This window comes from Salvelinus fontinalis, chromosome 32 (genome assembly GCF_029448725.1).
Source record: "Salvelinus fontinalis isolate EN_2023a chromosome 32, ASM2944872v1, whole genome shotgun sequence".
NCBI classification, from domain to species: Eukaryota; Metazoa; Chordata; class Actinopteri; order Salmoniformes; family Salmonidae; genus Salvelinus; species Salvelinus fontinalis.
This window is the reverse complement of record NC_074696.1, coordinates 36728003-36751497: the sequence shown is the minus strand read 5'-3', so window position 1 is coordinate 36751497 and position 23495 is coordinate 36728003. Positions and strand designations below refer to the sequence as shown.

Here is a 23495-nt window from a genome sequence, read left to right as displayed (position 1 = left end):
ACGGTTCCATGCACACAATAATGTGACTATTGTGGCTAGTCAGATTAATGTAATAGTTTGATTGAAACGTTCACATGCTTTGCAAGACGAACGATTTGGACACGTTTGAAATCAGGCTAGCTGACGGAACTCTGATAAATGCGAAAAAATTGCCAATCAAAATAAACGTTCTACAGTGTTATTCTACCATGTTATTTTTGGGAAGAATATTTGATTCTGAGTTCGGACATATAAAGTTTTAATGTGAAAACTACTTCTAAATGCCGATTTATGCAGAGGAGTTAAAAATAATAATAATAATGTATTCTTTTTTTGTTTTTGCTCAATCTGATTGGGTGGGCCTGGCAGTGCCTGGCTCCCCAGTGGGCCCACCCATGCCTTCACCCCTGCTTAGAATTCGTTTTCACATATATCCTATATATGTCCAAACTCCGAATCAAATATGCTTCCCAAAAATAAAGTGGTAGAATGTTTATTTTGATTGGCGATTTTCTGCATTTATCAGTTCCATCATGTAGCCTGATTTCAGATGTGTCCATGTAAACAGGATTATTAGGGAAATCGTTCTTCTTACAAAGCATGTAAACGTTTTCATCAAACTATTATATTAATCTGACTATCCACAATAATCACATGATTGTGTGCATGTAACCGCACGCACTGTGATAACCCCCCACCCCAAACCATACACACACCTGAATCTAATAATGTTGGATATTTCTGTCTCTATCATTTGTATTACTAGAGTTATTACTGCTAGATATGCTGTTAGATATGGTGGGTTCTTTGAACCCGATTTATGCTTGATCTGGCAATGTGTACCCGAAGCCCCATATGGAGGATGTGACACGCAGTTGCGGAACCTCGGGAAGCTTGCATAGGCCAAATCAAGCTCCATACCACATCGTCATTGCTTCCCCCCAAAAAACGTTTACAATGCAGGGGGCTCTCTATAGCTCCGCATTGACATAACTGGTGTATGGCTCTGCGCTGCTGAGCGAAGCTCAAGAAGTATGAATGCCCTGACTTCTGTAGAGGCCCGGATCGCAGTAAATGCTGTATAGCCAAAACAGACAGCAAAGTGACCATACATTCGTTTACCTCATGGAAAAGCAGATGCTCGATATGACGGATGATTACTTGTCCACTAAACGAACAGCTTTACTTTCTCCAACACCACCCATTGGAGTAACGGTAAACAGGGCGTTTTTACAAGCCCATCATGAATCTCATTGGCTCTGTAAAGAAAAGGACACCAACGGGCGTCGTTTGAATGTTGAGCTTGTCTGTGTCACGGAAAATATGAGTGGCAAAAAGTTCTTCGCATAATATTTTGTATCGGCTGGTAAGTGTAATTTTTGCACGTTATAAAGTTATGCTAGCTCTGCATTGTTTGTGTTGTTAGATATGGCATGCGTGCTCAATATAACGTTAGCTACCTAATTGAGTAAGTTAGATGCCCAACGCTTTCTGAAGACCTATCGCTAGCTTTCTTTCCTCCCTTAAATGAATTTGTCAGTTAGCTAACTTTTGTTATTCTTGATTTGCCAAGTTCTTTGCTTTCATACCGATGCCCGTTTACTAGTTAGCTTGTTGTGTGGGCAGTTCGCTAGCTATCTGCTATCTTTGAGTGAATGTTGTTTTGCATTGTTTCCAGGTTTCCCCCAGCAAAACAACATTTACTCAGAGGTAGCATGTGTCACTGAGGGGGTTCGATTAATCTGGCCTGTGGGTACACCGGACTATGGCCCATCACGTTATCGAGCGAAAATTGGGGGGGGGGGGCTTGCAGTCTCAAATAGAACAGTAATCTACGCCTCTGTCATTTTGTCAACAAGGCAGCATGGTGCATCGTCCAGACGCCTCCATTTTTGTGCGCGCAATTTTAGTATTTGTAAGAATTTCCTGTAGTTCTCAGAATTTCTCCATGGAGTTCTATTCCAGGGATTCTGCCATGTAGCTGAGGCAACATTTAGCAGTTGCAAAGAATTTCCTGCAATTCTATGCATTTTTCCATGGCTAATGCTGTGTTCTTTTGCTCCAAACGTAATAAATAAATTCAATACTGTTCAATTCATTGGTTTGGAATTTAATTCCCTTGACCGTTTGGCTTTTATTTTTTTGTGATTGTTATTTCTCAAAGATGATAGTATTTAAAAAAAATAATAATAATGTTGTGTATTATCTTTTCTACATACATTGAACAAAAATAAACATGTTAAGTGTTGGTCCCAAGTTTCAGGACCTAAAATAAAATCTCAAACTTTCCATATGCACAAAAAGCTTCTTTTCTCAAATTTAAAAGCCACTTTAAAATGTGCAATTTTCTAACACAATGTCACAGATGTTTCAAGTTGAGGGAGTGTGCAATTGTCATGCTGACTGCAGGAATGTCCACCAGGGCTGTTACGGGGGTGCTGAGGAGTATTGACTGTAATAAAGCCCTTTTGTCGGGAAAAACTCATTCTGATTGGGTGGGCCTGGCTAATTAATTAAAATTAATTGATTACTGTAAGTCAGTAAAATCTCTGAAATTGTTGCATTTATATTTTTGTTCCAAGTACTTTATATTTAGTTTTAGTTTTAAGTTTACACCGAAAGCGTTTTTCCATCCCGAAAACTATTTTTTTTATTGGGAAGGCAGATAGAAAACCTTTATCAAATCAATCACTTTTTGCATGTGAAATCCTACTCATTACTACAAGTGCTTATGTAACTTTTAGTTTTGCGCTGACTTCGCCGTCAGCAGAGCGGGGCACCTGGCTCACTTCAAATCGAATGCGATCAACTTTCAGCCAGTGCAAAACACACCTACACTTGCGCCCGCCCAAGATGAATCGAAACCCCTCACTCATTCCATGGAGGGCCGAGTGTCTGCAGGTTTTCACTCCTCCCTTGTAACTGATTAATCAATTTATCATTAATTAGTTAGGAACTCCCCTCACCTGGTTGTCTAAGTCTTAATTGGATACAATTTTGAAAGGAAATAACAAAAACCAGCAGACACTCAGGCCCTCCATGGAATGAGTTTGACACCCTTGTCATAAAGCCATATCAATTATGCTTTTTATTTTTTTTATCTAGTTTGAGTTCAACCCTTTTTACTTATTGGCTTACAGGTCAGGTGTGATGATGACATGCAATATTAATGATGAAGTCCAAGAACTTATATGGTCAATACTGGATCAAGTCACTAAATGCATAATTTCTCCATATTCTCTTCGCCATCAGGCAACAGTGTGGCTTTAACGCAGTGTTGTGAACTAGTATTGGAGGATGCCTCGTCGCGATCCTGACAGCTCTTCTGCAAGCCGGCGCAAGGGTGCAACACCCAAGCGTCGGCCTCCAGCCCCAACCGCGCCTGCTTCAACATCACCGGCAGCACGGCTGAGCGGACCATCAGGTGAGGAAGATAGGGAGGGGAAATGTGGGTTGACTCATGCCTTCTCAATCCTGACACTGAAGCAAACTTTTTGTTTAGCTATGTATGTAACCACTAGTTGAAAGTGTTGCAATTAATAAATATTGTATTATAATAATAATAATAATAATAATAATAATAATAATAAGGTTCTCATTGTTTTAAAGATGATTTGGATCTCTCTATCCCCTGCAGGTCCAGCTCCCTCCATGCAAAAGAAGAGGAGGTTTCGCCCTGGCACCCGAGTTCTGATGGAAATTCGCAAGTACCAGAAGAGCACTGACTTGCTTTTGCGCAAGGGACCGTTTGCGCGCCTGGTACAATACCACTGGCTTTGTCGCCTCACTGTCTTGCATCGTAGAGGTTGATTAGCACATGGCTCCTGTGGACCGATTTACAAGCACCATTTTTGTCTATAGGCACCTTACATTCTTAGATGGATGCTGCCACTTTTTAACAATACATTATTTGTTGTTGATGATACATAGTTAATCCTGTAAAGCCCTGTGAACTCTGCTGTGTATGTGGGTAAATCAGTCTCTGGGATTTTGCGATTCCATATTTCTTTGCAAAATTGACAATTCCCCACGTATTATGCGAGAGCTTGCATATTTGACCTATCACGGCACTATTACTGCATACAATAGTCAAATCATCTCAATATTATCACATAAAATGACCAATCACGCACTTCAAAAAAGGGGCTTGCTATTTAGACCAATGAAGACGCACGTCAGAATTGCTGCAGCAAAATCAAAATTTTTTCCATATATATATATATATATACACACACACACACACACACACTGCAAAATCCTGGTGGGACTGGCAAGCTGGTGGTGTCTTAGTTTGGAATAAATAAAAGAAAGATTAACTAAGAGGCTTGTATTTTAGACTTAAAGTTGATACCCCAAGTTAATATAACCTATTAGTGATTATTTATCTTTAGCGAATTTCAAGGTTGTTTACTCAGGTTGTTTACTCAGGTTCGGGAGGTGTGCCAGACTTATAGCAGGGACTTCATGAGATGGCAGGTGTATGCTCTTCTGGCGTTGCAGGAGGTAGGTTGGTTCCCACGCCTGTGCTTATTTGAAGAACTGTTATATCAATACTCTAAACCCTTCTCTTACAGTTTTAAAATGTTTGATTATAATAACATCATAGTACACTTATTTTGAAAGGTTTTATTTACAAATCTGCAATAAAAAAAAATGGTATCCCTGTTGTCAGGGATACCATTAGACCTCCCTGGTGGCGCAGTGGTCTAGGGCACTGCATCGCAGTGCTAGCTGCGCCACCAGAGTCTCTGGGTTCGCGCCCAGGCTGGGCTGGGTTTGTGCCCAGTCTCTGTCGCAACCGGGAGGTCCGTGGGGCGACGCACAATTGGCATAGCGTCGTCCGGGTTATGGAGGGTTTGGCCGGTAGGGATATCCTTGTCTCAGTATGTAAAAATGTAATGAAATGTAAAAATGTAATAAAATGTATGCTCTCTACTGTAAGTCGCTCTGGATAAGAGCGTCTGCTAAATGACTACAATGTAATGTAAAAATGTCAATATGAACATTTCCTGGTCATCATTTTTTGACACCATTCTTTCTCTTCCAGGCTGCAGAGGCTTTCCTCGTTTTACTGTTTTCCGACGCCTACCTGTGTACCATCCACGCCAAGCGTGTAACGCTGTTCCCCCGTGACATTCAGCTTGCCCGGCGAATTCGAGGAGTGGATCATCTCTGAGAACACTCAGATGAGCCATTGAGGAGCGAGCAATGTGTCTTGGAGTGGGCCTGTTATAGCCTCTTCTTAATATATATTGTTTTAAACCACTGACCATGGACTATGGGGTGCTGGGGACCTCTAACAATGCTATGTTTTGATGCAAAGCATCAGTGGATCTAATTTGCCCCAAATACACATGCATTATGTTCTTGCCATGTTCATGCCAGTTATAAACTCAGTATGTTCTATAACAAAATGCTCACCCAGGCAAGGACTGTTGACCAATGTTTTGATTTTAGAAAAAAGTGTTTTTGTACATTGATGGAAAAACACTGTTGGGTATACTGCTTTAGTTCATCTGTGTTTTGGGCCCTCATGCCACCTAAAACAAGTTAGTATAGTGGTCAAATATGAGATTTACTGTAAATAATGTTGGATTTTAATAAATGTTTTTATTCAGTAGGAAAAACAATTAGAAATGCCTCACATTTGTATACCTGTTCCCATACAGCTGTTGTAGGATTACAGATCCATACTTAGAAAATGGAAATTCATCTTATATTTCATGCCCAAATTTAACATGCATCTGTGGTGTTTGTGTGCATGTGGTTTTATCCATTGCCTTTGTCTCATTGTATTTTCAGCCTATGGTGTGGTGTTCCCAGATGCCCCTTTTGGCTCTTTTTTTTTTTTTTAATTGGTCTCTTGGGACAGCTTTCTGCTGCCTCCTGGACCCTGATCTACCCGCTTTCCCAGCAGGCAGCGCAGCCAATCCAATCTTCTCACACCTGCCTGAAACGGCTCCTGATGGTCCTGTTTACAGGTGTGCTGAGGCTTCACTTGGGACCGAGAAACACACCGGGCAACATTTAGGGAGTTAGATGTTTAAAGTTAACAGCACACCAGTTGAATGACTACAGAGGAGCGGGAACACTTTTAGCGTATTATCACAATAATGGTGTGGACATGAGGATTTTTGGAGTCAAAGAGAAGGGGTTGGACAGAGAATAGTACTGTTTATTCAAGTGCCATAATGCACATTAAGTTGTCATTTTAAAGGGGATATTGTTCAGGGATCCAAAAGAAGTGCATTCTTTCAGGACATCAGCACGTCAGGTAAGATCATTTTATGCTTATGGGTCTAGTCAAGCCAATTCATTGAATAGTTATGTTAAGAGAAATGTATTTGTTTGTCAAGATAATCTAAATCAGTTCTATTTCCACATTGTCTACTTGCATCTATTGTAAATGTTTGTAAAAGGTGCATTTTAGGATTGGAGATGGAAGTATCAACTGCAAGGATAGTGTTAGAAATAAACCTAATGAATAAGAACTCTTTTAAATGTCTTATTGTTATTTGATGTGATCCATATCCATCCTTTTCCCCTCTGTCACAAGGGCAATCATGATGTCACCAGAGGACAGCAGCACCCTGGAGGGCTTATTGTATGGCAGCCTCCATGGTGACGAGGGGGAGGAGTCAGTGAACCAGGGGAGCAGACGATTAGGAGAGGATAATTCAACAGCCAGTGTAAGCCCCAGCTTGCCTGAACCAATGATATGAATTATGCATGTCTGTAGCCTGGTCCCAGACTGTTCTGACGTCCATACATACATGTTATGACATCAATAGAGGAGTTGGCTAAAACCCATACAGTACTGTATATGTGGACTATATAATAGCATATGCCCATATTTTTGTTAACATTCCTAAACAGGCATTGTATCTGTAAAACAAATAATAATATGGAATTGGATAAATTCTTGACTAAATATCTTCACATTTTGATAGTATTTTTTTACCATGTAGTTGTGTGAGAAGAGTCTCAATGCATGTCCAAGGGCCCTACACTCCATTTGTCTTCTATGGGTTTTTATGAATAGTTCATGACTTCCCATAAAGAGAAGCTTTGCTCCTTTTTTGCACTGCTCCAGTAGCGCATGTCTGAAAACTGTTCCTGGTATAAACTGGGTTCAACATAATGAACGTGCATGTGCACGCTTCAGCTAACAGGCTTCAGTTTGTTTGATAGACCACACAGCCACTAGGTACATAAAGTAAGCAGGAAATCCATGACCTACATTCTGAGTTGTCTTGTTTGATGGAGGTAATGGCGATTGCAGGGAAACCAGGAAATGTGGCTCTATTTTGATACACAGTGGCCTCCACGATCCCCTAAAATGTCTCTTCATGACCCTGTTAAATTATCTAGCGGTAATCATTGATCTGACATGAGTCTGTTTACACCTCTCCAGTCATGTCAAATCAGTGATTACACCAAGTAACGGAGGAAGGAGGGATGCATTTGTAAAGTATTACAACGGAGCCCTTGTGATCCGGAATGACCTTTTTCTATTCTTGCTTTGCAGTCTCCAGCTACAGGCGTAGTAGAGGAGCCGTTGGTGTGTGCCGGCTGCGAGGGTCGTGTTTGCGACCGCTTTGTCCTATTGGCTGCAGGGCGGGCGTGGCACGAGGCGTGTCTCCGCTGTAGCCAATGCCAGTGTGAGCTCCAGACGCACCTCACACTCTACTGCCGTGACGGCAGCATCTACTGTCAGCAGGACTACTGCAGGTGACTACAGTCTTCACCCACTTTAGACACTTATGTTCTGGTTGCTTTGATTCTGCTTCTACCTACTTATCTGCACCAGACTACTCAGTTGGTTGTTTTGGTCCCGTCTTCATTTTCTTGTACGGTAAATCCTCTGCAGGCTACTGACGACATTCTTCTATTTGTACACTTTTCTCTTCTGTCTAAGTGGATTTCCTTTAGTTGAGCATGTTAATGTTGTAAAAGACATGCTCAGTCCTCATATTGTTCAAGAATGATGAGTGTTAACAGAGATCTTATTTCTCCAACTGGCCAGGTTATTCAGTGTGGGACGATGTGCCCGCTGCTCCCAGCCAATCCCGTCGTCAGCAATGGTCATGAGGTCTGGTGATCTGACCTTTCACCCTGAATGCTTTTCCTGCCAGGTTAGCTATTTTGGATCTATAATTAGCACTTACAGTACCTGTCCAATTCTACTTTGACTAACCCCTACCCTACCTCCTAGACACTTCTGTATAACTTTTTCAGCTCGAGGCCCAAATGAGAAATTTGCATCCTCCAATGACCCAAATTAAGAAGAAATGGTGTGAGATTATGGATGTCTTTTCATAACTCGCGATCCACCACCCACATGCCGACTTTGACCCATAGTTTAAGAAACCCTACCTCCCGAGTGGTGCAGTGGTCTATAAGGCACTGCATTGCAGGGATAGCTGTGCCACTAGAGATCCTGGTTCGAGTCCAGGCTCTGTCACAGCCCGGCCGCGAACAGGAGACCAATGGGGCGGCGCACAATTGGTCCAGCGTCGTCCTTGTTAGGGGAGGGTTTGGCCGGCAGGGATGTTCTTGTCCCATCGCGCACTAGCGACTCCTATGACGGGCCAGGCGCAATGCACACTGACACGGTTGCCAGGTGTACGGCGTTTCCTCCGTCGCATTGGTGCGGCTGGCTTCCGGGTTAAGTGGGCATTGTCAAGAAGCAGTGTGGCTTGGCTGGGTTGTGTTTTCGGGGGACGCATGGCGCTCGACATTCGCCTCTCCCGAGTCCGTACCGGAGTTGCAGCGATGAGACAAGACTAACTATCAATTGGATAACACAGAATTGGGGAGAAAAAGGGGTAAAAGAAAATAAAGAAACCCTGCCCTAGCCTATCCGAGTATAAGGTGGCGCAATTACCCCTACCATAATCTAGGGGGTAGAATTCTTGTTTATTACTGAAACCTGTGGTAATGGTGACGTGAAATGCATAAAATAAAATAATGAAGTATTAGTCAACCTGGGTACACTCAATTTTCTTTCACTTTTAAAAGCTCTGACGAAGGCCAAGAGGCCCAAACATAAGCTTGAATACACTTTAATAGGAGGCTATTGAAGTCACTCTCTCCAGGCACCGTTTTTAATTACATCAATGGTGGTAATTCTATATTTCATAGGAGTGTGATGTCACCTTGATGCCTGGAAACCTATACTGCCAACAGGGGCAGAGCCTGTACTGTCAATCACATTACCATGATGGCTGCAGTGCTCCACCCTCTCACAAGCTCCACCTCAAGCAGCGAGAAGGTGAGTTATTCAAAGATGACAGATGATATTCACGTTTACAAATGGACAGTCTGCTATATCAACCTACCTTGATACAGGAGAAGGGGAGGAGTCTGTCAGCAGCCCTGAGCCACGACTGGAGGATGGCGTTACAGGTGGCCGGGCCCGCAGGCGGACTAAGCGAATAAGAACATGTTTCCGCAGCGAACAGTTGAGAGCCATGGAGTCCTATTTTGCCCTGAAACACAACCCTGATGGCAAGGATTGGAGCTGTCTGTCTCACAGGACCGGTCTGCCCAAGAGAGTGCTTCAGGTTTGAGACATGAACATAGGATTTTAACTGTGAACAAATTTTGACCGGAGTAGTGATCCCCCAAAAAATCAGTACAGGATTATGCGGACAAACTGTTGCCAATGGACATTGAGGTCATGCTTAAAATGATTGTGATTTCTCATTTCATCTCTATCTCTCTCTTATACATACACACACACACACTCAGGTGTGGTTCCAGAATGCAAGGGCCAAGCTCAGGCGTTCCCTCTCAGCCGACGAGTCGCAGAGCAACTCACCCGCCCCCCAGAGGTTCGACACCATGGCTACAGCCTCCCCGTCCCTAGTGACCTCCCACCAGTCCCAGTCCTTCCAGACCAGCACCATCGACCAACTGGAGCTCTCTCTGCTCACCGCCCCTCTCAGTGACCCGCCCCAATGCCCCGCCGACCAATCAGCAGGCTTTAAAGACTCGTTCTTCCTGGACTACAATTCCCAGGGTGCACCAAGGCTCTCCCCTTTGATGACCTATGATTTTGGGGAGTCTGGATTGGGGAGAGAAGGCGATTCTGACAAGGTACTTCAACCATATTATTGATCATGTTCACATTATTCTGGTGATCACTACGCTATTTAGTCTTCCAGGACAACAAGTTATGACAGAAGAGAAGCTGCAAGTATCTAACTATAGTTGACAAACAAATGGCCTACCAAATGTCAGAAATGATAATATGGCCTGCAGAAATGTATCTAAATTATGGGTGAAAGTAGCCTAAGCCAGTAGGCTAGTATCAGCAAAACAAATTACTATGGAATTATGATGGATCGAACTGCACAGGTAGCCTATTTTTTTTCAAGTGAGTTTGACAATCAGATAAAAACATCACCCATGATATGCGAAACTGAGCCTGCGCAGACCGCCAAAAACAACAGTAAACAGGATTCGATGTTTACATGCTACAGTATCCCGTCGAAGATCAGCATGTCCCAGCCTTCTTACCCGGGTGTCTCATAACCAGGATTGAAACTTTTTCGGGTTATTGTAATCGAGATATGATGTTTATATGAGTCAACTCAAAAACAGTATCCCGAATAATAAGTGGATATTGGTGTGCATGTAAACGTGGTCAATGTTAGGCATGTTGACGGTACATCTCTGTGAACTGATAGACTTTTAGTTATAATAATGCTATGGTAAATTAAGCGTTTTATGATCATTCCTCGCTCCTTCTTGTTTTGTTCCACTTTTTGTCATGGCTGTTATGATATCAATATGCGCAAGTAGTTTAGAGATGTATAGATGCTTGTGTTTGTTATGATATTGTACACACTGAGTGCCAGGGAATGTGTGTAAGATCATGTATCTGAATCCCACCACAAATATGACTACGAGCTCTTTGTACTTTAATAAATGGGCTGTATTAACTGATGGATGTATAGGTTGTCTGTTTACTCATTGTCTAAAATAATTTTTCAACAGATAAAATAATACAGTACTTCAGCAATCAGTCATACCTTACTAGATTTTTTTTACCCCTTTATCTCCTCAATTTCGTGGTATCCAATTGGTAGTTACAGTCTTGTCCCATCGCTGCAACTCCTGTACGGACTCAGGAGAGGCGAAGTTCGAGAGGCGTGCATCCTCTGAAACCCAGCCAAGCCGCACTGCTTCTTGACACAATGCCCGCCTAACCCGGAAGCCAGCCGCACCAATGTGTCACACCTAGCGACGCTGGGCCAGTTGTGCGCCGCCCCATGGGTCTCCCGGGCACGGCCGGCTGTGACAGAGCCTGGACTCGAACCAGGACCTCGTGGCACAGCTAGCACTGCGATGCAATGCCTTAGACCACTCGGGAGGCAGGGTTTCTTATCGTCACTTGGGAGGCACCCTAAATTGGTTTTAACAGACCATGTTAAGGATGAATAGGATGAGGTCCTGTGTAGCTCAGTTGTTAGAGTATGACACTTGCAATGCCAGGGTTGTGGGTTCGATTCCCAGGGGGGACCAGCACGTAAAATTATGAAAATGTACGCACTCACAACTGTAAGTCACTCTGAATAAGTGCGTCTGCTAAACAACCAAAATGTGAAATGGCTACAATCCTCTTAAAATGTCAATTTACAAAGCACACACGACAGTCTGCTATGAAGATGACCGCTCTGTTTAGTAATTAATTTAATCTATAGTGTGACCTCTGGTTATATGATGTTTTTATTTGAATCGTTCAATTGAGAAAAGTGACTGATCCAGAGTATTTATGAATGTCTATAATGATTGTGTGTCAGGAAACCGGACAATGGAATTCTTTCAGGTGCGTCCGTGTCCTCCCTGTGAGATGACCTTAATGACTGAGTCCTTGACAAGGTTTCTTCGAAAGTCCTAAAGAATCACTTCACAATAATTGGACACTTTAGAATCCATCAGTTAAGTGAGGCCTGTTTCCAAGTCAGAAGAATTTAGATGTTGCATTACATGTGCGTCAAAGGCCCGATTAACCAATCGGGGACAGAGGACACGATGCTGTCAGCTGAAACTCTTTACATTTATGGGGGTATTTAAATGGTCAAGGCAGAAACACATTCTACAAGGTAAGCCAATGGATCCATCAATGCTAATGTGTTTGGTATCAGGTGTGGACGTTGATATTCAGTTTGTCTGTGTACAGCAGGTACACATGATTCAGTGCTTACATACTAAATAGAACCATGTAAATACCTGTAGAAATCTGCATGTTAGGACATGGTGTCTAGCAGTGTAACCGATGTGAAATGGCTAGCTAGTTAGCGGGGGTGCGCGCTAATAGCGTTTAAATCGGGTGACGTCATTCGCTCTGAGACCTGAAGTAGTTGTTCCCTTGCTCTGCAAGTGCAGCGGATTTTGTGGAGCGATGGGTAAACGATGCTTCGTGGGTGTCAGTTGTCTATGTGTGCAGAGGGTCCCTGGTTCGAGCCCGGGTCGGGCGAGGGGACAGATGAAAGCTATACTGTTACAGCAGCACACCCACTTGGTGCTATTTCAGGGTATTTGTGGGAAGGAGGAATGTTGCTCCACACAGTTAATTTAGCCTTTTTCTTGAATGGGGCCCTAAGAATCAGGGCTTTGCGAATATCTGGATGATTTGCAATCTGATGCGTTGAGTCTTTTTCCATTTTGTGATTTATTTCACAACTACTTTATATTTCCAACAACCTATAGATGAGATTTTCCTCGTTCCTTCTCTGTGCCTCTCAGCCGATGCTCACTCTTCTCCCTGGCTCTCCTGGTTCCCATCCCGGGGCCACGCGGGCACCCCCACTTCCCCCTTGCCATCCTGCCCACGTTGGATAACCCTGAGTGGGAGGCGGCCTTACTCCAGGACTCCCTGGATGTCCCGAGGGCTGTAGCTGCGGCGGGCCTCCGCCCCAGGGGGCCACTTTTGGAGTTTGGGCCAGAGGACCCACGCCCGGGCCTGCTCAGGGAGCTGGTGGCTGAGAACAGCTGGAGACAGGAGGGCATGAGGAGGGGCCAGAGGGGGGATCTGGAGAGGAGGCCCCTGGGTCCCTTCCCCGGCCACCCCATGGACACTCTGCACTACCAAAAGGGGGGAGAAGAGGGAGGAGGAAACGGGAACAGGGCTCTTACGTCACCGGCGGGCTTCAGGCTTTCAACAGAGAGAAGGGAGGCTTTGGATTACGTTTTGGAAGGAAGTAAAAAAGGAGGAGGGACTAAAACTTGTGGAGGGTGGGGAACTAGGAAATGGGTGAGGCAGAGGGATGAGTGGACAGCTGAAGTACTGATTGACACGTCAGAGCAATCAATTGTGAGATTATGATTAGAAATGTATCATGAAATAGACTTCCAAACCGTTAAACAAAATGTAAAATCTAGTCTATCATAATTGTTACATTATAAAATGATTGAGGGTATGTGAATGAATCTGATGTATTTGATGTCAATGATTGAATTTATCAATGCAAGCCTACAGTGAAAACAGTATTGTCATCGTGTTTATATTTTCTCCAGGTCTGCACAATTAATGAATAGGAATAGAACATACAGTACTACAGAGGGTAATGCGTAGGGCCCAATACATCACTGGGGCCAAGCTTCCTGCCATCCAGGACTTGTATACTAGGCGGTGTCAGAGGAAAGCCCAAAGAATTGTCAGACTCCAGTCACCCAAGTCTTAGACTGTTTCTCTGCTACCACACAGTAAGGGGTACCGGAGCACCAAGTCTAGGACCAAAAGGCTCCTTAACAGCTTCTACCTATTTAAATTGACCCCCGTTGGTTTTATACACTGCTGCTACTCGCTGTTTATTATCTATGCAGTTACTTCACCAGTATCTACATGTACAAATTACCTCGACTAACCTGTACCCTTGGCGCACATTGACTCGGTACTGGTACCCCCTGTATATTACCTCGTTATTGTTATTTTATTGTGTTACTTTTGTTTATTTTTTACTTTAGTTTATTTGGGAAATATTTTTATTAACTCTTTCTTGAACTGCACTGTGGGTTAAGAGCTTAAGAGCTTGTAAGTAAGCATTTCACGGTATGGTATACACTTTATTCGGCGCATGTGACAAAGTTTGATTTGACACCAATAAGGGAAACAAATAGGCTTCACAGCCACTGAAACGTATATTCGTCTATTTTACCTGTTATACAGGCCACGTTATTCAGTCCTCAAAAATCATTGGATGAATAAAAGCGAATTATTCCGCGTTCACACGCTAGTTGGCAACTAGGAAACTAAAATGTCCAATTTGCTAACATTGTACACGGCACGTTTATAACTACAACCAGTTAGCGAGGCAGAAAAGTCCCATTTCCGACTAGTACTTGAACGCGGCAGTAATCGGTTGTAACAGACCGGACTTTGTGAAGGTTGGGGGTATTCCGTTGCTGTACCTCGAACATATACTGTACCTCTCAAGGAAACTGTAAAAACGTAGTTTACAAGATGTATTCGTTTATGTTAATTGTTTTTTATTTTTCGACGGAATGTATTGTTCAGAGCCAAAGCGGTAAGTTGTAGACCTACTCGAATGTCAAAAGTGAAAGTAAAAGTTTACTGCTGGATAAAAATAAAACGCATAATAAAAATCGTTTACCAACTGATATGAGCGGTCTGTTGTTGTAGCATAGTCTACAATATATTTGATTTATTGCGTTTTATAGGCTATGTAGTCAACCTTATGTGCGTTATTCCACTTTATTGATTACAGTTACTCGCTAATGCGCACTTACAGGCCAGCCATAAGGCAAGATGATACAGTTACTTTGTTTAGGCTTATGAAATCCCCCATTATCAACCTTTTGTAAAACACATATGCTGCCTGATCATGTTGTTAGCTGGTATGTTTGACATTTTACATTGTAGCTAAATTACTTCTGCTGTTTAACAAAAATATGAAACGCTCACACAGGAAACAGGAAATGCATTGTTTTCTTAATATTTTGACGACTCATATGCCTAATCAACAAGTTCCGAAAATAGTTTAACTTAATCAATAGTGTTAATTGATTATAATAATTAGGTAAATACATTTGTTTTTGATAAATTGCAGAATGTGTTCCACTTCTACTTCAATAGTCAATGAATGTAATAGCAGAGAAGTCATACTATGGCCTTACCGTCTAAATGGTAGTTTAGGTTACATTGATGTAGTCCTTATAGGCCTATTAAAAATCGAATCAAATTGTATTTGTCACATGCGCCGAATACAACAGGCGTAGACCTAACTTGTAAGTAAGCATTTCACGGTAAGGTCTCAATTTGATTTGATTAGATTTTTAATAGGCCTGTTTAATTGGCCTAAATGGTCTACACTACCAATTAGACATCATGATGCAAGGCCATAGTATGACATCTCTGCTATGATATTTCATAGTCATTTATTTTTTGACTAGTTGGCCCCTTAAAGAGACGATAGACCTAAGTATTTGACAGGGATTTCCTAGTGGCAATATGTAACTTTCTGGGCAACACGACCAAATTCCCATAGAAATGTGAGTTATAGATCTATCATTCTAATTGAAAGCACTTCTAAGAAGCAGTGGATATGTTCAATGTACTCTATTTCTATGCTTTCTGTTCTTAAGTTTTGTTTTTGCTTCTTTTACTTTTGTTTTTGTACACCAGTCAAACAGCTGAAAATACTGTATTTTTGGTTATGGAAAATATATTTAACAGCGGTTTAGATGGTACAATGATTCTCTACACACTATACTAGCTTATTTTGGCACAAACTGAAATTAGGTTAACTATTAGAGTTTTAGCAACCAGGAAATGGCAGAGCTATTTATGCGTAGTGCAAATTGAATGTTTTACCGCATGGCTGTTTAACATGGAGAGAAGGCGAATTGAGACAAATTATCTCAATGTTTCTTTTTCCCCTACAGAGATCTACTCGTTGAATTACATCTACACTGCCCTCTCAAAGCCAGTTGAATTGCCTGGTATCCATGAGTTCACTGCCATGGGCCTGATGAATGACAAACAGATTGATTACTATGACAGTGTGGATAAAAAGAAGATTCCCAAACAGGACTGGATGAGGGAGAAGCTGCCAGCAGACTACTGGGAAAAAGGCACTCAGTCACGCAAGAGCAAGGAGCAGTGGTTCAAAGTCAACGTCAACATCCTGATGGACCGCATGAGGCACAACAACACTGGTGAGAAACCACACCTGCATTTTGTCCTACGCTCAACATTGATCTTTTTCTTAAGTTGTGGGTAATTATCTGTCTACCTTCTTTTTCATTATTTGTTTTTTTGTTTCAGATGTCCATATCCTTCAGTGGAGGCATGGATGTGAGATTGACAAAAAGCCAAACGACACATTGAAATTCATAAAGGGCACTGACCAATACAGCTACGATGGTGATGACTTCTTGGCCTTTGATTATGCCAATGAGAAGTGGGTGGCTCCAGTTAATCAAGCTGTGCTGACTAAGAGGAAGTGGGACGAGGTGCAGATCCTCAACCAGTACACCAAGGGCTACCTGAATAAAGAGTGTGTGGACTGGCTGTCCAAATTCATGGAACATGGGGACAAAGAATTCAGTAGCGCTGACTGTGAGTACTTATGAATATTTATCTCCTTATATAGTGTAGCCTAACGATTGGTTAACAGAAAGGGACCTGTCAGATCAGAAATTAAAAATGAATGTTCTCTGTTTATTCCCTCTCTAGCCCCTCCAAAGATCTCTGTTTTTGCTAAAAAAGCCAACACTGCAGGAAATGTCCGCCTGACCTGCATGGCGACAGGTTTCTATCCCAAAGATGTGATAATTCATATTAAGAAGAATGGGGTCCAACTGACTGATAAAGATGGAGTGCTGTCGACAGGAGCCCGACCCAATAATGATGACACCTACCAGATCAGGATTAGTGTGCAGATCCCAGAGGCAGACAAGCAAACTTATGAATGCTTTGTCAACCATATAACGTTGAAGGAGACAATTTGGGTCAAATGGGGTAAAGTAGTTCTTATATTTAATATACCGTTGCTGTATATACGTTATATATATACACTGCTCAAAAAAATAAAGGGAACACTTAAACAACACAATGTAACTCCAAGTCAATCACACTTCTATGAAATCAAACTGTCCACTTAGGAAGCAACACTGATTGACAATAAATTTCACATGCTGTTGTGCAAATGGAATAGACAAAAGGTGGAAATTATAGGCAATTAGCAAGACACCCCCAAAAAAGGAGTGATTCTGCAGGTGGTGACCACAGACCACTTCTCAGTTCCTATGCTTCCTGGCTGATGTTTTGGTCACTTTTGAATGCTGGCGGTGCTCTCACTCTAGTGGTAGCATGAGACGGAGTCTACAACCCACACAAGTGGCTCAGGTAGTGCAGTTCATCCAGGATGGCACATCAATGTGAGCTGTGGCAAAAAGGTTTGCTGTGTCTGTCAGCGTAGTGTCCAGAGCATGGAGGCGCTACCAGGAGACAGGCCAGTACATCAGGAGACGTGGAGGAGGCCGTAGGAGGGCAACAACCCAGCAGCAGGACCGCTACCTCCGCCTTTGTGCAAGGAGGTGCACTGCCAGAGCCCTGCAAAATGACCTCCAGCAGGCCACAAATGTGCATGTGTCAGCATATGGTCTCACAAGGGGTCTGAGGATCTCATCTCGGTACCTAATGGCAGTCAGGCTACCTCTGGCGAGCACATGGAGGGCTGTGCGGCCCCACAAAGAAATGCCACCCCACACCATGACTGACCCACCGCCAAACCGGTCATGCTGGAGGATGTTGCAGGCAGCAGAACGTTCTCCACGGCGTCTCCAGACTCTGTCACATGTGCTCATGTGCTCAGTGTGAACCTGCTTTCATCTGTGAAGAGCACAGGACGCCAGTGGCGAATTTGCCAATCTTGGTGTTCTCTGGCAAATGCCAAACGTCCTGCACGGTGCTGGCGAATTTGCCAATCTTGGTGTTCTCTGGCAAATGCCAAACGTCCTGCACGGTGCTGGGCTGTAAGCACAACCCCCACCAGTGGACGTCGGGCCCTCATACCACCCTCATGGAGTCTGTTTCTGACCGTTTGAGCAGACACATGCACATTTGTGGCCTGCTGGAGGTCATTTTGCAGGGCTCTGGCAGTGCACCTCCTGGCACAAAGGCGGAGGTAGCGGTCCTGCTGCTGGGTTGTTGCCCTCCTACGGCCTCCTCCACGTCTCCTGATGTACTGGCCTGTCTCCTTGTAGTGCCTCCATGCTCTGGACACTACGCTGACAGACACAGCAAACCTTTTTGCCACAGCTCGCATTGATGTGCCATCCTGGATGAACTGCACTACCTGAGCCACTTGTGTGGGTTGTAGACTCCGTCTCATGCTACCACTAGAGTGAGAGCACCGCCAGCATTCAAAATTGACCAAAACATCAGCCAGGAAGCATAGGAACTGAGAAGTTGTCTGTGGTCACCACCTGCAGAATCACTCCTTTTTTGGGGGTGTCTTGCTAATTGCCTATTATTTCCACCTTTTGTCTATTCCATTTGCACAACAGCATGTGAAATTTATTGTCAATCAGTGTTGCTTCCTAATTGGACAGTTTGATTTCACAGAAGTGTGATTGACTTGGAGTTACATTGTGTTGTTTAAGTGTTCCCTTTATTTTTTTGAGCAGTGTATATACAGTATATATATACGTCAATTGTGGAAAGATGGGGTAAGGTTGTCCTAGTATTTAATATACTTTATATATTTTCAACAAACCAGTTATTAGCATGGTTAGCAATTATGGTAAAATCAATTAGTAAAATGTTTGTCTGTAAGGTCACGAATGCAGATTTAAATGTGAATCAACAGTTTTTTTCAAGCTCAATGTATAGGATTTTGTTGTTAAAGCTGGAATCTGTAGTTGCTATATCCATTTTTGGACAGAAATGAATGATATATACCCATTGCATCTTGAAGAATATAACTTATGAATGCCTCATGAGCTTAGTTCTACTGTCGTACTCCATCACATCCCAAGATACAGGCTTGTTTTATTCCAGTGTTTTGTAAACAATGTAAATGTAAACAAACACTGTATGGCCTCAGAACGTGGTTAAAACTGTCATTTGAATAACATGGATGGTCAGTCCTTGCATCCATAGCTCTGTCTATGAACTTGGGAGTGGGTACATTTCTCCAAGCCCATCCCACCGCTTTTTACCAAAAAACAGGCGGTGTGACCACTTTGTTATTGTTTCTACGGACAGACAAACCTCTACCTACCTCGGGCATCACGCTCCCCCTTCACTACCTCAACTACCCCCCCCATTCCATTACAATAAAATCCTTCAAACTACTATGTTGAAGGTGTGTTCTGTACCTAGTGAATGCTTAATATGTCCTCTTGTCTTACATACAGATGGAACATGCCGTGATTGTAGCCAATCCACAGTTGCTATCATTGCAATCATCATCATTGTTGGTGCTGCTGCCATTGGCATAATTATCGTGCTGTTTCTTTGGAGGAAAGGCAAAATATGTAAGTTTCTTATATTGTGTATGAGAGAAACGGTAGCGATTATGATCATTTCTGTACAGAGTATGGTTTTCAGTGCCCTTTTTGGCATTAGTGCATGACTTTAGTAAATCTCAAGAAGTCAGGAGGTCAAACAGTGAAGTATTGTATAATTATTTTTCCTACCTATGTGTTCCCACTGTTTTTGTCCACTTTCATAATTGGTTTTAACACCTTGCTCCATTGTTTTAGGTGCTGGTAAATCAGGAGCTCTACCACCTACTGGGATCCAGGCCCCTCTAAATGGTACTGTTGATACAATGTCATGCGTTTTACCCCTAGAAGTCTTTCAAGTATAGCAGTAGCACAGCAATACCAATGATCTGGTTGGGATGTGTTCAATCATGGTCCATCTCATGATTGTCATTTGCATTGATTTAATAACGTCTTGAGAGGATTCAATGACAGCCCATCCAATCCATGTTTTTACACATCAATCATGTTCCCATACTGATGGATAGTTTGGCCCCATATTGTCTACATGTTGTTTTGGACAATACCGATCAGTATATAGCACAACATCAATGAATCAGACTTAACCATGTACTTGCAAAGTTATTCTTTTCACATGACTTACTTTCAGGCTATGGGAATGGAGCGACCAATTCGAACTTGACCACCACACCAAGTAAGACATTATTTCAAAACTTGTAGAGGACATATTATGTTTTACTGTTATAATAGTTGCTAAAAGCAGAAAAGCTTCCATTTCTTTATTTTCTGAGAAGATTATAATTACAAATAAGAATGATTGACTTCTAACATGAATTCCTGGCATTTAAGCAAATACGTCTTCAAGGTGTTTTCCAAAGGCAGGTTAAGGAACAATACAATAAGACCTGGCATGTTTGCATTTAATAGCAAAGGTTACTTTTATCACCTTCATCACAAATCATGTAGTACACTCTTAGAAAAATGGGATCTTCAACTGTCCCCATAAGAGAACCCTTTCTGGTTCCAGGTAGAACCCGTTTGTGTTCCGTGTATAACTCTGTGGAAAGGTTTCTACATGGAACCCAATTGGGTTTTACCTGGAACCAAAAGGGTTCTACCTTGAACCAAGAAGGTTTTTTCAAAGGGTTCTCCTATGGGGACAAGAAGCTCCACCACCTCCTGGGATCCAGACCCTTCTAAATGGTACTGTTGATGTATTATAATGCGTTTTACCCCTAGAAGTCTGACATGTATAGCTGTAGCACAGCAATACCAAATGATCTGGTTGGGATGTGTTTAATGATGGGTCAACTCATGATGGTCATTTGCATTGATTTAATAACGTCTTGTGAGGATTAAATGAATGACAGCCCATCCAATCCATGTTTTTACACATCAATCATGTTCCCATACTGATGGATAGTTTGGCCTCATATTGTCTACATGTTGTTCTGGACAATACCGATCAGTATATAGCACAACATCAATGAATCAGACTTAACCATGTATTTGCTGTAAAGGTTTTCTTCCTGGGGTGAAGGAGAGGACCAAAATGCAGCGTAGCCAGTGCTCAACATGTTTAATTATAAGAACAAGTGAACACTACAAACAACTTACAAAATAACAAACGTGCAAAACCGATACAGATCTATCTGGTGCAGAACACAAACACAGAGACAGGTAACAACCACCCACAACGAACACAGTGAAACAACCTACCTAAATATGACTCCTAATTAGAGGAACGCAAAACACCTGCCTCTAATTAAGAGCCATACCAGGCAACCCTAAACCAACATAGAAACACACAACATAGAATGCCCACCCAAAACTCACGCCCTGACCATCACACACATACAAAACAACAGAAAACAGGTCAGGAACGTGACAGAACCCCCCCCTCAAGGTGCGAACGCCGGGCGCACCAGCACAAAGTCCAGGGGAGGGTCTGGGTGGGCATCTGACCGCGGTGGTGGCTCAGGCTCCGGACGCTGTCCCCACACCACCATAGTCACTCCCCGCTTCTGTATCCCCCTCCCAATGACCACCCTCCAACTAAAACCACCTAAATGAAGGGGCAGCACCGGGATAAGGGGCAGCAGGTCCTGGCTGAGGGACTCTGGCAGGTCCTGGCTGAGGGACTCTGGCAGGTCCTGGCTGAGGGACTCTGGCAGGTCCTGGCTGAGGGACTCTGGCAGGTCCTGGCTGAGGGACTCTGGCAGGTCCTGGCTGAGGGACTCTGGCAGGTCCTGGCTGAGGGACTCTGGCAGGTCCTGGCTGAGGGACTCTGGCAGGTCCTGGCTGAGGGACTCTGGCAGGTCCTGGCTGAGGGACTCTGGCAGGTCCGGGCTGAGGGACTCTGGCAGGTCCGGGCTGAGGGACTCTGGCAGGTCCGGGCTGAGGGACTCTGGCAGGTCCGGGCTGAGGGACTCTGGCAGGTCCGGGCTGAGGGACTCTGGCAGGTCCGGGCTGAGGGACTCTGGCAGGTCCGGGCTGAGGGACTCTGGCAGGTCCGGGCTGACGGAAGGCTCTGGCTGATCCGGTCTGGCGGAAGGCTCTGGCTGATCCGGTCTGGCGGAAGGCTCTGGCTGATCCGGTCTGGCGGAAGGCTCTGGCTGATCCGGTCTGGCGGAAGGCTCTGGCGGCTCCTGTCTGGCGGACGGCTCTGGCGGCTCCTGTCTGGCGGACGGCTCTGGCGGCTCCTGTCTGGCGGACGGCTCTGTAGGCTCATGGCAGACGGGCGTCTCTGCAGGCTCATGGCAGACGGGCGTCTCTGCAGGCTCATGGCAGACGGGCGTCTCTGCAGGCTCATGGCAGACGGGCGGCTTTGCAGGCTCATGGCAGACGGACAGTTCAGACGGCGTAGGGCAGACGGGCAGTTCAGACGCCGCTGGGCAGACGGGCAGTTCAGGCGCCGCTGGGCAGACGGGCAGTTCAGGCGCCGCTGGGCAGACGGGCAGTTCAGGCGCCGCTGGGCAGACGGCAGACTCTGGCCGGCTGAGACGCACTGTAGGCCTGGTGCGTGGTACCGGAACTGGAGGTACCGGGCTAAGGACACGCACCTTCAGGCTAGTGCGGGGAACAACAACAGGGCACACTGGACTCTCGTGGCGCACTCTAGGCCTGGTGCGTGGTACCGGAACTGGAGGTACCGGGCTGAGGGCACGCACCTCAGGGCGAGTGCGGGGAGAAGGAACAGTGCGTACTGGGCTCTGGAGACGCACAGGAGGCTTGGTGCGTGGTGCCGGAACTGGAGGCACTGGGCTGGAGACAAGCACCATAGGGAGAGTGCGTGGAGGAGGAACAGGGCTCTGGAGATGCACTGGAAGCCTGGTGCGTGGTGTAGGCACTGGTGGTACTGAGCTGGGGTGGGAAGGTGGCGCCGGATATACCGGACCGTGAAGGAGGACACGTGCTCTTGAGCACCGAGCCTCCCCAACCTTACCAGGTTGAATGGTCCCCGTAGCCCTGCCAGTGCGGCGAGGTGGAATAGCCCGCACTGGGCTATGCAGGCGAACCGGGGACACCACCTGTAAGGCTGGTGCCATGTACGCCGGCCCGAGGAGACGTACTGGAGACCAGATACGTTGGGCCGGCTTCATGGCACTCGGCTCGATGCCCAACCTAGCCCTCCCAGTGCGGCAAGGTGGAATAGCCCGCACTGGGCTAAGCACGCGTACTGGGGACACCGTGCGCTTTACCGCATAACACGGTGTCTGACCAGTACGACGCTCTCTCACTCCACGGCAAGCCCGGGGAGTTGGCTCAGGTATCCAACCCGGCTTCGCCACACTCCCCTTTAGCCCCCCCCCCCCAAGAAATTTTGGGGTGAGCCTCTCGGGCTTCCAGCCTCTCTTACGTGCTGCCTTCTCAATCCACCGCTCCTGGGCTGTGGCTGCCTCCTTCACCTCCCGAGAGCGGCGATTCTCTCCAAACCTTCCCCAGGGTCCTTTTCCGTCCATGATCTCCCAAGACCATTCCTCCTGTGTCCAGTAGTCCTGTGTACTGGGCCGCTGCTGCTCCCCGTTGCT

General features: G+C 44.7%; 3 protein-coding genes across 35 annotated transcripts in view; all 3 read left to right on the top strand.

Annotated features, from left to right (window-relative positions):
- Positions 1-1227: 1227 nt before the first annotated feature.
- LOC129831217 (histone H3-like centromeric protein A) lies at positions 1228-5584 on the top strand. Its single transcript, XM_055894382.1, has 5 exons — positions 1228-1345; positions 3232-3403; positions 3617-3738; positions 4408-4482; positions 5027-5584. The coding sequence occupies exons 2-5, from the start codon at positions 3277-3279 to the stop codon at positions 5153-5155; spliced, it is 453 nt and encodes a 150-aa protein (XP_055750357.1). The 5' UTR covers positions 1228-1345; positions 3232-3276; the 3' UTR covers positions 5156-5584.
- A 100-nt stretch (positions 5585-5684) lies between these two features.
- On the top strand, positions 5685-10910 carry LOC129831216 (LIM/homeobox protein Lhx9-like). Its single transcript, XM_055894381.1, has 6 exons — positions 5685-6668; positions 7508-7710; positions 8006-8114; positions 9124-9253; positions 9331-9545; positions 9733-10910. Exons 1-6 carry the CDS (start codon positions 6543-6545, stop codon positions 10099-10101), a joined length of 1152 nt encoding a protein of 383 aa, XP_055750356.1. The 5' UTR covers positions 5685-6542; the 3' UTR covers positions 10102-10910.
- A 3375-nt stretch (positions 10911-14285) lies between these two features.
- The window catches only part of LOC129831212 (H-2 class I histocompatibility antigen, Q10 alpha chain-like), a 35517-nt gene continuing 26307 nt past the window's right edge, over positions 14286-23495 (top strand). For 6 of the 33 annotated variants that reach the window (XM_055894355.1, XM_055894356.1, XM_055894353.1 and 3 more), the window contains exons 1-7: positions 14290-14516; positions 15895-16167; positions 16277-16570; positions 16688-16972; positions 19375-19494; positions 19723-19776; positions 20114-20158. In XM_055894355.1, the coding sequence (XP_055750330.1) occupies positions 14453-14516; positions 15895-16167; positions 16277-16570; positions 16688-16972; positions 19375-19494; positions 19723-19776; positions 20114-20158 (1135 nt within the window). In that variant the 5' untranslated portion in view covers positions 14290-14452. Of the gene's footprint in view, positions 14517-15894; positions 16168-16276; positions 16571-16687; positions 16973-19374; positions 19495-19722; positions 19777-20113; positions 20159-23495 lie in introns of all 33 variants that reach the window. The other 27 variants (XM_055894348.1, XM_055894347.1, XM_055894349.1 and 24 more) reach the window with 11 other exon arrangements.